General features: G+C 45.2%; 1 protein-coding gene across 5 annotated transcripts in view; it reads right to left on the bottom strand.

Annotated features, from left to right (window-relative positions):
• The window catches only part of LOC139421622 (myocardin-like), a 28,547-nt gene that overhangs the window by 4,006 nt on the left and 8,039 nt on the right, over positions 1–16,502 (bottom strand). For all 5 annotated transcript variants that reach the window (XM_071172697.1, XM_071172718.1, XM_071172690.1 and 2 more), the window contains 10 exons: positions 15,308–15,374; positions 7,166–7,291; positions 6,856–7,052; positions 6,219–6,359; positions 3,059–3,227; positions 2,731–2,902; positions 2,428–2,572; positions 1,590–2,234; positions 287–424; positions 107–161 (listed from right to left, as the gene is read on the bottom strand). In XM_071172697.1, coding sequence (XP_071028798.1) covers positions 107–161; positions 287–424; positions 1,590–2,234; positions 2,428–2,572; positions 2,731–2,902; positions 3,059–3,227; positions 6,219–6,359; positions 6,856–7,052; positions 7,166–7,291; positions 15,308–15,374 — 1,855 coding nt within the window. The remainder of the gene's footprint in view (positions 1–106; positions 162–286; positions 425–1,589; positions 2,235–2,427; positions 2,573–2,730; positions 2,903–3,058; positions 3,228–6,218; positions 6,360–6,855; positions 7,053–7,165; positions 7,292–15,307; positions 15,375–16,502) is intronic.

Raw genomic sequence — 16,502 nt, 5'->3', positions numbered from 1 at the left:
GGGGAAGGCAATAAAAACAAACAAAAGCCTGTAACTTTCCATGACCAGTCTTGGTGACTACAGAACCATAAATTGTCATTGAGAGGCCAGAGAGCTATCCACTCACCCACACAGGTGGTAGGTTCCTCCAGAATGTCCTCTATAGACTGACTGGGGTCCATCTAAGGAGGGCAGGACAGAGACAGGGAAATCACCCAAGGGTTTACTTGACAGGGTCACCATTTACAAAACACAATGAATGTCAGCAGTGACTCTTACACACACAAACACACACACATACACTGACCAGTACTCTGTTAATGGCCTCCTGCAGCTCCTCCTCCAGACTGCGGACGCTGGGTGGGGCTTGAATGGGACTGGCTGTGATCTGCATGGGCAGCTCAAAGTCCTGGCCAATCACGTCCCACGGCTGGCAGCAGAACACCTGATTGGACAGTGGAGGAGGTTAAATTGTACATACTGTATGAAGCTATACAGTATTTCACAGTGAATATTGTAAATGGTAAGATACAATCACAGTGATGTGTTGCACTGTCTCAGCTAAATCTTGTGGATGATATGGTTGTGTACCTGCGTGAAGTTTGTTGGGGTGAGATGAGTCAAGTATAGGAAAGATTATGGTGTATCTGTCTATCTGTTGGGTATATGAGAGACTCTGTCTGTCTGAGTCAGATATAGAAGACACTGGTGTATCTGTCTGTCTGAGTCAGATACAGGAGAGACTATGGTGTATTTGTCTGTCTGAGTCTCTCCTGTCTGAGTCAGGTATAGGATAGACTATGGTGTATCTGTCTGACTGAGTCAGGTATAGGATAGACACTGGTGTATCTGTCTGTCTGAGTCAGATACAGGAGAGACTATGGTGTATCTGTCTGACTGAGTCAGGTATAGGATAGACTATGGTGTATCTGTCTGTCTAAGTCAGGTATAGGATAGACTATGGTGTGTGTGTCTGTCTGTCAGGTATAGGAGAGACTATGGTGTATCTGTCTGTCTGAGTCAGGTATAGGATAGAATATGGTGTATCTGTCTATCTGAGTCAGGTATAGGATAGACTATGGTGTATCTGTCTGTCTGTCAGTTATAGGATAGACTATGGTGTATCTGTCTGTCTGTCAGGTATATGAGAGACTATGGTGTATCTGTCTGTCTGTCAGGTATAGGAGAGACTGGTCTGTCTGACTGAGTCAGGTATAGGATATACTATGGTGTATCTGTCTGTCTGAGTCAGGTATAGGATAGACTATGGTGTATCTGTCTGTCTGAGTCAGGTATAGGATAGACTATGGTGTATCTGTCTGTCTGAGTCAGGTATAGGATAGACTATGGTGTATCTGTCTGTCTGTCAGGTATAGGAGAGACTATGGTGTATCTGTCTGTCTGAGTCAGGTATAGGATAGAATATGGTGTATCTGTCTGTCTGTCAGGTATAGGATAGAATGTGGTGTATCTGTCTATCTGTTAGGTATATGAGAGACTATGGTGTATCTGTCTGTCTGAGTCAAATATAGGAGAGACTGGTGTATCTTTCTGTCTGTCAGGTATAGGAGAGACTGGTCTGTCTGTCTGAGTCAGGCGTGCTAGTTTACCTGTGTGAACAGGATCTCTGTCTGTCCTTCTCTCTCTGGTGTCCCTCTGGGCAATCCTGGATCCTGTTGCAGGAAGGGATGGAGGGAACCCCCACAGGATAGAGACAGAGGAGGAGATAGCCTCTCCCTGGGCCTGCTCCTCATCCTATCCCTCATCTCCAGCTCCAGGCTCAATTCCTGCTGCTCCTGTTCCGACTGCCAGAAGGCGCCAGTCGACAGTGGCAAAGAGGAGCATGGGGGGAGACCGGGGCTGGGTGTCGACGATGGGGTTAACGCAGCGGCCAGGAAGCCACACTGCTCCCCCACCACACTGACCCCTATTCCATTAGTATTACCATTCGGAATGCCATTAACAATTCCGTTTGGGACCCCACTCAGAATTCCAGTGGACTGGATGTAGACCTGATGGTTAGGGCTGTTGGTGGGGGAGTCAGTTCCAGAGCTGGGGCTGGAGCTGGGGTAGTGGCTGGGGGTGAGTAAGGAGGTGGGGGTAAGGGGTTCCTGGCTGGTACCCAGCTGGCAGAGGGGCATAGGGGTCAAACACAGGTGGGGCCCCTGGAAAGGGCGGAGCCTCTGGAGGAGGGTGGGCTTGGTGCCGGAGACAGGAAGACCTCGCTTACGCAGCTGCTGTCGCAACTCAGACACCTGGGAGAGAAGGAGGACGAGGTGTGACAGAGGAGAGTGTCAGGGAGAGCAAATAGAGAGGGATGAGAGAAAGAGGTCAGAGAATGAAGAGAAGCAAGCAAGGACAAAAGAAGGAAGAGAAGGTACAGATAAATAGGAAGTGAGAAGTGCTATAAACATTCAAATGTTCAAGTGATTGTCCTGCCCATATTACCGTGAGGTCGACCAGGTTAGGTGGGAGGATCTCAGACTTGTTGGAGGGACTTGTGTCCACAGAGGTGTGGTTTGTTGCCTTGGATACAGGCTGAGGGTTCTGGTGCATGGCTCCAGAGAACCTCACCATTTGGTTGGTGTCTCCACTTTGATAAAAACAAAACATTCATGCTAGTTGCCAGAGCTCATGTAATGGTTAACCAACTTTAAATGGTCTGATGAACAGTATAACATCTGAATGAAACCACAGTTCTTGAGAGAAGGCCCAGGGGGAGGGAGGTTTGATGTATGTAGTGATACCTACCTGGGTGAGACGGTGAGCTGCTGCTGGTCCTGTTGCTGCTGGTTCTGCTGTTGTTGTTGTTGGTTCTGGAGGATCTGCAGCTGGAGGAACACCTGCTGTTGCTGCAGGAGGCTGGAGTAGGCGGGGTCTAAGAGCTGGGCTGGGGTGGGGCTCCTCTGACTGGCCCCTCCCCCTGAGCAAAATGTTAATAATGATCAACTTCCCTGCTATTTAGTGGACTCATTTTGACAACATTTGTCATGTAAAGCACATTGGGCTGCAAGTATTGTATGTAAGGTAAAATATACATAAAAGATAATCATGATTTTTAAAGTATAAAGACTATTACCGGCAGTCCCGGCCGTCCCTCTCTGGTCGGGGGGAATGTACTGATGGTATTTGAGTTTCCTCATCTTGGGCTGTGAATCCCGTGGTTTCCGCGGGCGGGGGGGGCGAGAGAAATTCAGGGAGGGAGTAAGGGAGGAAGAGTCGGAGGGAGGTGTGAGAGACCGGGCTGTCTGAGAAAGGTGGAGAAAGGAAGGGGGAGAGGGGGAAGGGGATGGGGAGGGAGAGGTGGGAGGGGATGGGGAGGGAGATGGGGGAGGGGATGGGGAGGGAGGAAGGGGGAGAGGGGGAGGGAGAGGGGGAGACAGAGAATGAATGAAAGTAATATTTCTCATATCCCATATTTTTATTAGAAATGTATTATTCAAGCATTGTCAAAATACATAAACAGTATAACCTGAGAGAGGTCAGATCAGTTCTGATTAGTACAGCCAGTTCTGAAATTACTACCATGTTATGAGTTCCTAAGGCAAAGTTAACAGCAGGATGTATACAGTCGTGGCCAAAGGTTTTGAGAATGACAAATATATTAATTTTCACAAAGTTTGCTGCTTCAGTGTCTTTAGATATTTTTGTCAGATGTTACCATGGAATACTGAAGTATAATTACAAGCATTTCATAAGTGTCAAAGGCTTTTATTGACAATTACCAGAAGTTGATGCAAAGAGTCAATGTTTGCAGTGTTGACCCTTCTTTTTCAAGACCTCTGCAATCTGCCCTGGCATGCTGTCAATTAACTTCTGGGCCACTGATGGCAGCCCATTCTTGCACAATCAATGCTTGGAGTTTGTCAGAATTTGTGGGTTGTTATTTGTCCACCCGTCTCAATGGGATTAAGGTCTGGTGAGTTTCCTGGTCATGGACCCAAAATATCGATGTTTTGTTCCCCGAGCCACTTAGTTATCACTTTTGCCTTATGGCAAGGTGCTCCATCATGCTGGAAATGTTTTTCCTGGAGAGAAGTGGCTTCTTTGCTGCCCTTCTTGACACCAGGCCATCCTCCAAAAATCTTTGCCTCACCGTGTGTGCAGATGCACTCACACCTGCCTGCTGAAATTCAGTTCATTTGCATGGCAAATCACTCTTCATAACGTTCTGGAGTATATGCAAATTGCCATCATACAAACTGAGGCTGCAGACTTCGTGAACATTTATATTTGTGTCATTCTCAAAACTTTTGGCCACGACTGTACAATATGTCATGTAACATATGTGATCCTTTCAGGTTGAACAGTCAGTATCCTAGCTGAATCCTGGCATTAAACGCATGTTTGAAACCGTGACAACTGACAGTGTGTCCAGTCAGCTGTGACATCTAACATCTAACAGGTGTGTGTGTGTGTGTGGGTGTCTAAATCCATAGGGCATAGTTCCGTTGGTAGTGACTGTCGACACTAATAAATGCGTAACACCAGAGTGAGTGTGTACATTATGCTATGTGGTTGAATACCTATCAGACACCGGGAGAAGAAGAGACTGATATACTGTATCTGACCCTCACAGTCGAACATGTCTGTCTCTCTATGCAGACAACGCATTAACATCTGTAATGCTGTAATACTGTAATACCGTAATACCGTAATACTGTAATACCGTAATACTGTAATACCGTAATACCGTAATACTGTAATACTGTAATACCGTAATACTGTAATACTGTAATGCTGTAATACTGTAATACCGTAATACCGCAATACGGTAATACTATAATACTGTAATGCTGTAATACCGTAATACCGTAATACTGTAATACTGTAATACCGTAATACCGTAATACTGTAATACTGTAATACCGTAATACCGTAATGCTGCAATACTGTAATACTGTAATACCGTAATACTGTAATACTGTAATACCGTAATACTGTAATACTGTAATACCGTAATACCGTAATGCTGCAATACTGTAATACCGTAATGCTGCAATACCGTAATATTGTAATACCGTAATACTGTAATACCGTAATACCGTAATACTGTAATACTGTAATACCGTAATACCGTAATGCTGCAATACTGTAATACCGTAATGCTGCAATACCATAATACCGTAATACTGCAATACTGTAATACCGTAATGCTGCAATACCGTAATACCGTAATACTGTAATACTGTAATACCTTAATACTGTAATACTGTAATACCGTAATACCGTAATGCTGCAATACCGTAATACCGTAATACTGTAATACTGTAATACCGTAATACCGTAATACTGTAATACCGTAATGCTGTAATACTGTAATACCGTAATACCGTAATACTGTAAACTGTAATACTGTAATACTGTAATACCGTAATGCTGCAATACTGTAATACCGTAATGCTGCAATACCGTAATACCGTAATACTGTAATACTGTAATACCTTAATACTGTAATACTGTAATACCGTAATACCGTAATGCTGCAATACCGTAATACCGTAATACTGTAATACCGTAATACCGTAATGCTGCAATACCGTAATACCGTAATGATGCAATACCGTAATACCGTAATACTGTAATACTGTAATACCATAATACTGTAATACTGTAATACCATAATACTGTAATACCGTAATACCTTAATACTGTAATACTGTAATACCGTAATACTGTAATACTGTAATACTGTAATACCGTAATACTGTAATACTGTAATACTGTAATACCGTAATACCGTAATACCGTAATACTGTAATGCTGTAATACTGTAATAATGTAATACCGTAATGTCGTAATACTGTAATGCTGTAATACTGTAATACTGTAATGCTGTAATACTGTAATACTGTAATACCATAATACTGTAATACTGTAATGCTGTAATACTGTAATACCGTAATACTGTAATACCGTAATACTGTAATACTGTAATGCTGTAATTCTGTAATACTGTAATACTGTAATACTGTAATGCTGTAATACTGTAATACTGTAATACTGTAATACTGTAATGCTGTAATACTGTAATACTGTAATACCGTAATACTGTAATACTGTATATGCATGGGATTATTTTTGATTGACTTTACCACCAATCAATCAATAAATCAATCAATCCATTGTTAATGCTTCAATGAATTCATTCTTAGTTTCTTGAATGCTTTTTACAGATGCATTTACACATTGTTCTGGATGTGTGTTTGGTCTATTTCTGAGTAGCCCTGTACCAATACCTTTGGCAGCAGGGGCGTGGCATGGGAGGTCAGATACATCCCCTTTGGTCTCCCGGTCATTGCCATGGAGTTGGAGTCGCCCACGGTCATGCTCATTGGCTGGCTGATGCCCTCGGTTGCTGGGAGCAAAGCCAAGATAGACTGCAGGAAAGCAGGACAGAAATATAAACAGGTAATAGCAAAGGATCTGATCCAAACATGACTTGCAGTTCTAAAGTCAGTTTTGTGTTTCCCGTGTTGATGGTTGAGGTTAGGATTTAGGGAAAGGTAATCTCACTTGATGTTTGAGGTTAGGATTTAGGGAAAGGTAATCTCACTTGATGGTTGAGGTTAGGATTTAGGGAAAGGTAATCTCACTTGATGTTTGAGGTTAGGATTTAGGGAAAGGTAATCTCACTTGATGTTTGAGGTTAGGATTTAGGGGAAGGTAATCTCACTTGATGGTTGAAGTTAGGATTTAGGGGAAGGTAATCTCACTTGATGGTTGAAGTTAGGATTTAGGGGAAGGTATTCTCACTTGATGGTTGAGGTTAGGATTTAGGGAAAGGTAATCTCACCTGATGTTTGAGGTTAGGATTTTGGGGAAGGTAATCTCACTTGATGGTTGAGGTTAGGATTTAGGGGAAGGTGATTTCACCTGAACATGGGCGGGACTATGGGTAAGGGGCAAGACCCCAGGCGACAGGTCACTCAGTGATTGGTCGTCTGAGAACCCTGGCGACGAGGAGAAGGCTGGTGATTGGAGGACCCCGAGTTGCTCGGGAGACAAGGAGGAAGAGCAGGAAGAGATGTCATCTTGGAAGACATCTGAGGAGAGAGGGAAGGAGATGGGGCCTAAGGGAAGAGGGGGGGGAGGAAGGCAAGGGAGGAGGAATAGGTTAATTAGTAATGACATCTGAACTGTTTGAAAACATCTATAGTTCTTTCTTGCGTGTGCGTTAACTCACGGTTCTCTGGAGGCAGTATGTGTTTGTGCAGTAGGTCCAGAGGTTCGGGACGATGCTGGACCTTCTCTGTAAGGTTGTTAGCCAGCCGAGCCTTCTTCTGCCTTCCAGCCCCACATACACTCCTGTCTATTAGAGAGAGAAGCAACAAAATCCTATCTGTCAGAGAGAGAAGTAACAGGAGTTGAGAGCAGATTTGTGTTTGCGAATGCATAACTGTGTTGCTGTGGGCACTCAATCACAGTTCAACCCAGCAGGGGTACCCAAAGCGTCTGCCTTAAAGGAACCACATACCCCAACACAACTAGAAATGCAACAATAATAGTGGTATTTTAAACACAATGGACAATGAGATAAAGAGGATAGAGAGAAGAAGAGAGAGGAGGAGAGGATAGAGGGTAGAAGAGAGAGGAGGAGAGGATAGAGAGAAGAAAAGAGGGGAGGAGAGGTTAGAGAGTAGAAGAGAGAGGAGGAGAGGATAGAGAAGAGAAGAGAGAGGATGAGAGGTTAGAGAGTAGAAGAGAGGGGAGGAGAGGAGAGGATAGAGAGCAGAAGAGAGAGGAGGAGAGGATAGAGAGTAGAAGAGAGAGGAGGAGAGGATAGAGAGAAGAAGAGAGAGGAGGAGAGGTTAGAGAGTAGAAGAGAGAGGAGGAGAGGATAGAGGAGAAAGGAAAGAGGAGGAAAGGATAGAGAGTAGAAGAGAGAGGAGGAGAGGATAGAGAGAAGAAGAGAGATGAGGAGAGGAGATGGAGGAGAGGATAGAGAGAAGAAGATAGAGGAGGAGAGGATATAAAGTAGAAGAGAGAGGGGAGGATAGAGAGTAGAAGAGAGAGGAGGAGAGGATAGAGAATAGAAGAGAGAGGAGGAGAGGATAGAGAGTAGAAGAGAGAGGAGGAGAAGATAGAGAGTAGAAGAGAGAGGAGGAGAGGATAGAGAGTAGAAGAGACAGGAGGAGAGGATGGAGAGTAGAAGAGAGAGGAGGAGAGGATATGGAGCAGATGAGAGAGGAGGAGAGGATAGAGAGTAGAAGAGAGAGGAGGAGAGGATAGAGAGAAGAAGAGAGAGGAGGAGAGGATAGAGAGAAGAAGAGAGAGGAGGAGAGGATAGAGAGTAGAAGAGAGATAAGAAGAGGATAGAGAGAAGAAGAGAAAGGAGGAGAGGATAGAGAGTAGAAGAGAGAGGAGGAGAGGATAGAACGAAGAAGAGAGAGAAGGAGAGGATAGAGAGTAGAAGAGAGAGGAGGAGAGGATAGAGAGTAGAAGAGAGAGAAAAAGAGGATAGAGAGAAGAAGAGAGAGGAGGAGAGGATAGAGAGTAGAAGAGAGAGGAGGAGAGGATAGAGAGAAGAAGAGAGAGGAGGAGAGGATAGAGGAGAAAGGAAAGAGGAGGAGAGGATAGAGAGTAGAAGAGAGAGGAGGATAGGATAGAGAGAAGAAGAGAGATGAGGAGAGGATAGAGAGTAGAAGAGAGAGGAGGAGAGGATAGAGAGAAGAAGAGAAAGGAGGAGAGGATAGAGAGTAGAAGAGAGAGGAGGAGAGGATAGAACAAAGAAGAGAGAGGAGGAGAGGATAGAGAGTAGAAGAGAGAGGAGGAGAGGATAGAGAGTAGAAGAGAGAGAAGAAGAGGATAGATAGAAGAAGAGAGAGGAGGAGAGGATAGAGAGTAGAAGAGAGAGGAGGAGAGGATAGAGAGAAGAAGAGAGAGGAGGAGAGGATAGAGGAGAAAGGAAAGAGGAGGAGAGGATAGAGAGTAGAAGAGAGAGGAGGAGAGGATAGAGAGAAGAAGAGAGATGAGGAGAGGAGATGGAGGAGAGGATAGAGAGAAGAAGATAGAGGAGGAGAGGATATAAAGTAGAAGAGAGAGGGGAGGATAGAGAGTAGAAGAGAGAGGAGGAGAGGATAGAGAGTAGAAGAGAGAGGAGGAGAGGATAGAGAGTAGAAGAGAGAGGAGGAGAAGATAGAGAGTAGAAGAGAGAGGAGGAGAGGATAGAGAGTAGAAGAGACAGGAGGAGAGGATGGAGAGTAGAAGAGAGAGGAGGAGAGGATAGTGAGCAGATGAGAGAGGAGGAGAGGATGGAGAGTAGAAGAGAGAGGAGGAGAGGATAGAGAGAAGAAGAGAGAGGAGGAGAGGATAGAGAGAAGAAGAGAGAGGAGGAGAGGATAGAGAGTAGAAGAGAGAGGAGGAGAGGATAGAGAGAAGAAGAGAGAGGAGGAGAGGATAGAGAGTAGAAGAGAGAGGAGGAGGGGATAGAGAGAAGAAGAGACAGGAGGAGAGGATAGAGAGAAGAAGAGAGGGGAGGAGATGTTAGAGAGAAGAAGAGAGAGGAGGAGAGGATAGAGAGTAGAAGAGAGATAAGAAGAGGATAGAGAGAAGAAGAGAGAGAAAAAGAGGATAGAGAGAAGAGAGAGGAGGAGAGGATAGAGAGTAGAAGAGAGAGGAGGAGAGGATAGAGAGAAGAAGAGAGAGGAGGAGAGGATAGAGAGAAGAAGAGAGAGGAGGAGAGGATAGAGAGTAGAAGAGAGAGGAGGAGAGGATAGAGAGAAGAAGAGAAAGGAGGAGAGGATAGAGAGTACAAGAGAGAGGAGGAGAGGATATAACGAAGAAGAGAGAGGAGGAGAGGATAGAGAGTAGAAGAGAGAGGAGGAGAGGATAGAGAGTAGAAGAGAGATAAGAAGAGGATAGAGAGAAGAAGAGAGAGAAAAAGAGGATAGAGAGAAGAGAGAGGAGGAGAGGATAGAGAGTAGAAGAGAGAGGAGGAGAGGATAGAGAGAAGAAGAGAGAGGAGGAGAGGATAGAGGAGAAAGGAAAGAGGAGGAGAGGATAGAGAGTAGAAGAGAGAGGAGGAGAGGATAGAGAGAAGAAGAGAGAGGAGGAGAGGATAGAGAGTAGAAGAGAGAGGAGGAGGGGATAGAGAGAAGAAGAGACAGGAGGAGAGGATAGAGAGAAGAAGAGAGGGGAGGAGATGTTAGAGAGAAGAAGAGAGAGGAGGAGAGGTTAGAGAGTATAAGAGAGGGGAGGAGAGGATAGAGAGCAGAAGAGAGAGGAGGAGAGGATAGAGAGTAGAAGAGAGAGGAGGAGAGGATAGAGAGAAGAAGAGAAAGGAGGAGAGGATAGAGAGTAGAAGAGAGAGGAGGAGAGGATATAACGAAGAAGAGAGAGGAGGAGAGGATAGAGAGTAGAAGAGAGAGGAGGAGAGGATAGAGAGTAGAAGAGAGATAAGAAGAGGATAGAGAGAAGAAGAGAAAGGAGGAGAGGATAGAGAGTAGAAGAGAGAGGAGGAAAGGATAGAACGAAGAAGAGAGAGGAGGAGAGGATAGAGAGTAGAAGAGAGAGGAGGAGAGGATAGAGAGTAGAAGAGAGAGAAAAAGAGGATAGAGAGAAGAAGAGAAAGGAGGAGAGGATAGAGAGTAGAATAGAGAGGAGGAGAGGATAGAGAGAAGAAGAGAGAGGAGGAGAGGATAGAGGAGAAAGGAAAGAGGCGGAGAGGATAGAGAGTAGAAGAGAGAGGAGGAGAGGATAGAGAGAAGAAGAGAGATGAGGAGAGGATAGAGAGTAGAAGAGAGAGGAGGAGAGGATAGAGAGAAGAAGAGAAAGGAGGAGAGGATAGAGAGTAGAAGAGAGAGGAGGAGAGGATAGAACGAAGAAGAGAGAGGAGGAGAGGATAGAGAGTAGAAGAGAGAGGAGGAGAGGATAGAGGAGAAAGGAAAGAGGAGGAGAGGATAGAGAGTAGAAGAGAGAGGAGGATAGGATAGAGAGAAGAAGAGAGATGAGGAGAGGATAGAGAGTAGAAGAGAGAGGAGGAGAGGATAGAGAGAAGAAGAGAAAGGAGGAGAGGATAGAGAGTAGAAGAGAGAGGAGGAGAGGATAGAACGAAGAAGAGAGAGGAGGAGAGGATAGAGAGTAGAAGAGAGAGGAGGAGATGATAGAGAGTAGAAGAGAGAGAAGAAGAGGATAGAGAGAAGAAGAGAGAGGAGGAGAGGATAGAGAGTAGAAGAGAGAGGAGGAGAGGATAGAGAGTAGAAGAGACAGGAGGAGAGGATGGAGAGTAGAAGAGAGAGGAGGAGAGGATATGGAGCAGATGAGAGAGGAGGAGATGATAGAGAGTAGAAGAGAGAGGAGGAGAGGATAGAGAGAAGAAGAGAGAGGTGGAGAGGATAGAGAGAAGAAGAGAGAGGAGGAGAGGATAGAGAGTAGAATAGAGAGGAGGAGAGGATAGAGAGAAGAAGAGAGAGGAGGAGAGGATAGAGAGTAGAAGAGAGAGGAGGAGAGGATAGAGAGAAGAAGAGAAAGGAGGAGAGGATAGAGAGTAGAAGAGAGAGGAGGAGAGGATAGAACGAAGAAGAGAGAGGAGGAGAGGATAGAGAGTAGAAGAGAGAGGAGGAGAGGATAGAGGAGAAAGGAAAGAGGCGGAGAGGATAGAGAGTAGAAGAGAGAGGAGGAGAGGATAGAGAGAAGAAGAGAGATGAGGAGAGGATAGAGAGTAGAAGAGAGAGGAGGAGAGGATAGAGAGAAGAAGAGAAAGGAGGAGAGGATAGATAGTAGAAGAGAGAGGAGGAGAGGATAGAACGAAGAAGAGAGAGGAGGAGAGGATAGAGAGTAGAAGAGAGAGGAGGAGAGGATAGAGGAGAAAGGAAAGAGGAGGAGAGGATAGAGAGTAGAAGAGAGAGGAGGAGAGGATAGAGAGTAGAAGAGAGAGGAGGAGGGGATAGAGAGAAGATGAGAAAGGAGGAGAGGATAGAGAGTAGAAGAGAGAGGAGGAGAGGATAGAACGAAGAAGAGAGAGGAGGAGAGGATAGAGAGTAGAAGAGAGAGGAGGAGAGGATAGAGAGTAGAAGAGAGAGAAGAAGAGGATAGAGAGAAGAAGAGAGAGGAGGAGAGGATAGAGAGTAGAAGAGAGAGGATGAGAGGATAGAGAGAAGAAGAGAGAGGAGGAGAGGATAGAGGAGAAAGGAAAGAGGAGGAGAGGATAGAGAGTAGAAGAGAGAGGAGGATAGGATAGAGAGAAGAAGAGAGATGAGGAGAGGAGATGGAGGAGAGGATAGAGAGAAGAAGATAGAGGAGGAGAGGATATAAAGTAGAAGAGAGAGGGGAGGATAGAGAGTAGAAGAGAGAGGAGGAGAGGATAGAGAGTAGAAGAGAGAGGAGGAGAGGATAGAGAGTAGAAGAGAGAGGAGGAGAAGATAGAGAGTAGAAGAGAGAGGAGGAGAGGATAGAGAGTAGAAGAGACAGGAGGAGAGGATGGAGAGTAGAAGAGAGAGGAGGAGAGGATATGGAGCAGATGAGAGAGGAGGAGAGGATAGAGAGTAGAAGAGAGAGGAGGAGAGGATAGAGAGAAGAAGAGAGAGGAGGAGAGGATAGAGAGAAGAAGAGAGAGGAGGAGAGGATAGAGAGTAGAATAGAGAGGAGGAGAGGATAGAGAGAAGAAGAGAGAAGAGGAGAGGATAGAGAGTAGAAGAGAGAGGAGGAGGGGATAGAGAGAAGAAGAGACAGGAGGAGAGGATAGATAGTAGAAAAGAGGGGAGGAGATGTTAGAGAGAAGAAGAGAGAGGAGGAGAGGTTAGAGAGTATAAGAGAGGGGAGGAGAGGATAGAGAGCAGAAGAGAGAGGAGGAGAGGATAGAGTAGAAGAGAGAGGAGGAGAGGATAGAGAGAAGAAGAGAAAGGAGGAGAGGATAGAGAGTAGAAGAGAGAGGAGGAGAGGATATAACGAAGAAGAGAGAGGAGGAGAGGATAGAGAGTAGAAGAGAGAGGAGGAGAGGATAGAGAGTAGAAGAGAGATAAGAAGAAGATAGAGAGAAGAAGAGAAAGGAGGAGAGGATAGAGAGTAGAAGAGAGAGGAGGAGAGGATAGAACGAAGAAGAGAGAGGAGGAGAGGATAGAGAGTAGAAGAGAGAGGAGGAGAGGATAGAGAGTAGAAGAGAGAGAAAAAGAGGATAGAGAGAAGAAGAGAAAGGAGGAGAGGATAGAGAGTAGAATAGAGAGGAGGAGAGGATAGAGAGAAGAAGAGAGAGGAGGAGAGGATAGAGGAGAAAGGAAAGAGGCGGAGAGGATAGAGAGTAGAAGAGAGAGGAGGAGAGGATAGAGAGAAGAAGAGAGATGAGGAGAGGATAGAGAGTAGAAGAGAGAGGAGGAGAGGATAGAGAGAAGAAGAGAAAGGAGGAGAGGATAGAGAGTAGAAGAGAGAGGAGGAGAGGATAGAACGAAGAAGAGAGAGGAGGAGAGGATAGAGAGTAGAAGAGAGAGGAGGAGAGGATAGAGAGTAGAAGAGAGAGAAGAAGAGGATAGAGAGAAGAAGAGAGAGGAGGAGAGGATAGAGAGTAGAAGAGAGAGGAGGAGAGGATAGAGAGAAGAAGAGAGAGGAGGAGAGGATAGAGGAGAAAGGAAAGAGGAGGAGAGGATAGAGAGTAGAAGAGAGAGGAGGAGAGGATAGAGAGAAGAATAGAGATGAGGAGAGGAGATGGAGGAGAGGATAGAGAGAAGAAGAGAGAGGAGGAGAGGATATAAAGTAGAAGAGAGAGGGGAGGATAGAGAGTAGAAGAGAGAGGAGGAGAGGATAGAGAGTAGAAGAGACAGGAGGAGAGGATGGAGAGTAGAAGAGAGAGGAGGAGAGGATATGGAGCAGATGAGAGAGGAGGAGAGGATAGAGAGTAGAAGAGAGAGGAGGAGAGGATAGAGAGAAGAAGAGAGAGGAGGAGAGGATAGAGAGAAGAAGAGAGAGGAGGAGAGGATAGAGAGTAGAAGAGAGAGGAGGAGAGGATAGAGAGAAGAAGAGAGAGGAGGAGAGGATAGAGGAGAAAGGAAAGAGGAGGAGAGGATAGAGAGTAGAAGAGAGAGGAGGAGAGGATAGAGAGAAGAATAGAGATGAGGAGAGGAGATGGAGGAGAGGATAGAGAGAAGAAGAGAGAGGAGGAGAGGATATAAAGTAGAAGAGAGAGGGGAGGATAGAGAGTAGAAGAGAGAGGAGGAGAGGATAGAGAGTAGAAGAGACAGGAGGAGAGGATGGAGAGTAGAAGAGAGAGGAGGAGAGGATATGGAGCAGATGAGAGAGGAGGAGAGGATAGAGAGTAGAAGAGAGAGGAGGAGAGGATAGAGAGAAGAAGAGAGAGGAGGAGAGGATAGAGAGAAGAAGAGAGAGGAGGAGAGGATAGAGAGTAGAAGAGAGAGGAGGAGAGGATAGAGAGAAGAAGAGAGAGGAGGAGAGGATAGAGAGTAGAAGAGAGAGGAGGAGAAGATAGAGAGTAGAAGAGAGAGGAGAAGAGGATAGAGAGTAGAAGAGAGAGGAGGAGAAGATAGAGAGTAGAAGAGAGAGGAGGAGAGGATAGAGAGTAGAAGAGACAGGAGGAGAGGATGGAGAGTAGAAGAGAGAGGAGGAGAGGATATGGAGCAGATGAGAGAGGAGGAGAGGATAGAGAGGAGAAGAGAGAGGAGGAGAGGATAGAGAGAAGAAGAGAGAGGAGGAGAGGATAGAGAGAAGAAGAGAGAGGAGGAGAGGATAGAGAGTAGAAGAGAGAGGAGGAGAGGATAGAGAGAAGAAGAGAGAGGAGGAGAGGATAGAGAGTAGAAGACAGAGGAGGAGGGGATAGAGAGAAGAAGAGACAGGAGGAGAGGATAGAGAGAAGAAGAGAGGGGAGGAGATGTTAGAGAGAAGAAGAGAGAGGAGGAGAGGTTAGAGAGTATAAGAGAGTGGAGGAGAGGATAGAGAGCAGAAGAGAGAGGAAGAGAGGATAGAGAGTAGAAGAGAGCGGAGGAGAGGATAGAGAGAAGAAGAGAAAGGAGGAGAGGATAGAGAGTAGAAGAGAGAGGAGGAGAGGATAGAACGAAGAAGAGAGAGGAGGAGAGGATAGAGAGTAGAAGAGAGAGGAGGAGAGGATAGAGGAGAAGGGAAAGAGGAGGAGAGGATGGAGAGAAGAAGAGAGAGGAGGTGAGGATATAAAGTAGAAGAGAGAGGAGGAGAGGATATGGAGCAGATGAGAGAGGAGGAGAGGATAGAGAGTAGAAGAGAGAGGAGGAGAGGATAGAGAGAAGAAGAGAGAGGAGGAGAGGATAGAGAGAAGAATAGCGAGGAGGAGAGGATAGAGAGTAGAAGAGAGAGAAGGAGGGTAACAGACAGCAGGAATACAGTGGACAGACAGACGGGGCATCATCACCTTGTGCAGTTTTAATGTTCAGACCACACAGGGGCGACTTCTGAGTGGCGCCATCGTCAGTTAGACGCTGCATTGGGAGATAGCAGTTCAAACCAGCAAGCCAGTTTTGGGGTCAGTTCCATTTAAATTCAATTCATTTAAATTACATGGCCTAAATTATCCTTATTTCTTTATGCAAATAGATTTTCAGTTTAAATGAAATTGACCCCTCAAGAATAGCATGATTACATGGGGTTTTCTTTTGTCGTTGAAACAAAATCTGTATTGTTACTATTTGCATTTACTGTAGCCTACGTTAACAGTGAGACAACAAGTCTCTTCTTTAGGTTGAGACAAACAGAGAGACAAGTCTCTTCTTTAGGTTGAGACAAACAGTGAGACAACAAGTCTCTTCTTTAGGTTGAGACAAACAGTGAGACAAGTCTCTTCTTTAGGTTGAGACAAACAGAGAGACAAGTCTCTTCTTTAGGTTGAGACAAACAGTGAGACAACAAGTCTCTTCTTTAGGTTGAGACAAACAGTGAGACAACAAGTCTCTTCTTTAGGTTGAGACAAACAGTGAGAAAAGTCTCTTCTTTAGGTTGAGACAAACAGTGAGACAAGTCTCTTCTTTAGATTGAGACAAACAGTGAGACAACAAGTCTCTTCTTTAGGTTGAGACAAACAGTGAGACAACAAGTCTCTTCTTTAGGTTGAGACAAACAGTGAGACAAGTCTCTTCTTTAGGTTGAGACAAACAGTGAGACAAGTCTCTTCTTTAGGTTGAGACAAACAGTGAGACAACAAGTCTCTTCTTTAGGTTGAGACAAACAGTGAGACAGCAAGTCTCTTCTTTAGGTTGAGACAAACAGTGAGACAAGTCTCTTCGTTAGCTTGAGACAAACAGTGAGACAACAAGTCTCTTCTTTAGGTTGAGACAAACAGTGAGAAAAGTCTCTTCTTTAGGTTGAGACAAACAGTGAGATAAGTCTCTTCTTTAGGTTGAGACAAACAGTGAGACAACAAGTCTCTTCTTTAGGTTGAGACAAACAGTGAGACAGCAAGTCTCTTCTTTAGGTTGAGACAAACAGTGAGACAAGTCTCTTCGTTAGCTTGAGACAAACAGTGAGACAAGTCTCTTCTTTAGGTTGAGACAAACAGTGAGATAAGTCTCTTCTTTAGGTTGAGACAAACAGTGAGATAAGCCTCTTCTTTA

The sequence above is a fragment of the Oncorhynchus clarkii genome, chromosome 2 (genome assembly GCF_045791955.1).
Source record: "Oncorhynchus clarkii lewisi isolate Uvic-CL-2024 chromosome 2, UVic_Ocla_1.0, whole genome shotgun sequence".
Classification (NCBI taxonomy): domain Eukaryota; kingdom Metazoa; phylum Chordata; class Actinopteri; order Salmoniformes; family Salmonidae; genus Oncorhynchus; species Oncorhynchus clarkii.
Note: the sequence above shows the minus strand (reverse complement) of the source record. Positions and strands in the feature narration are given on the sequence as shown.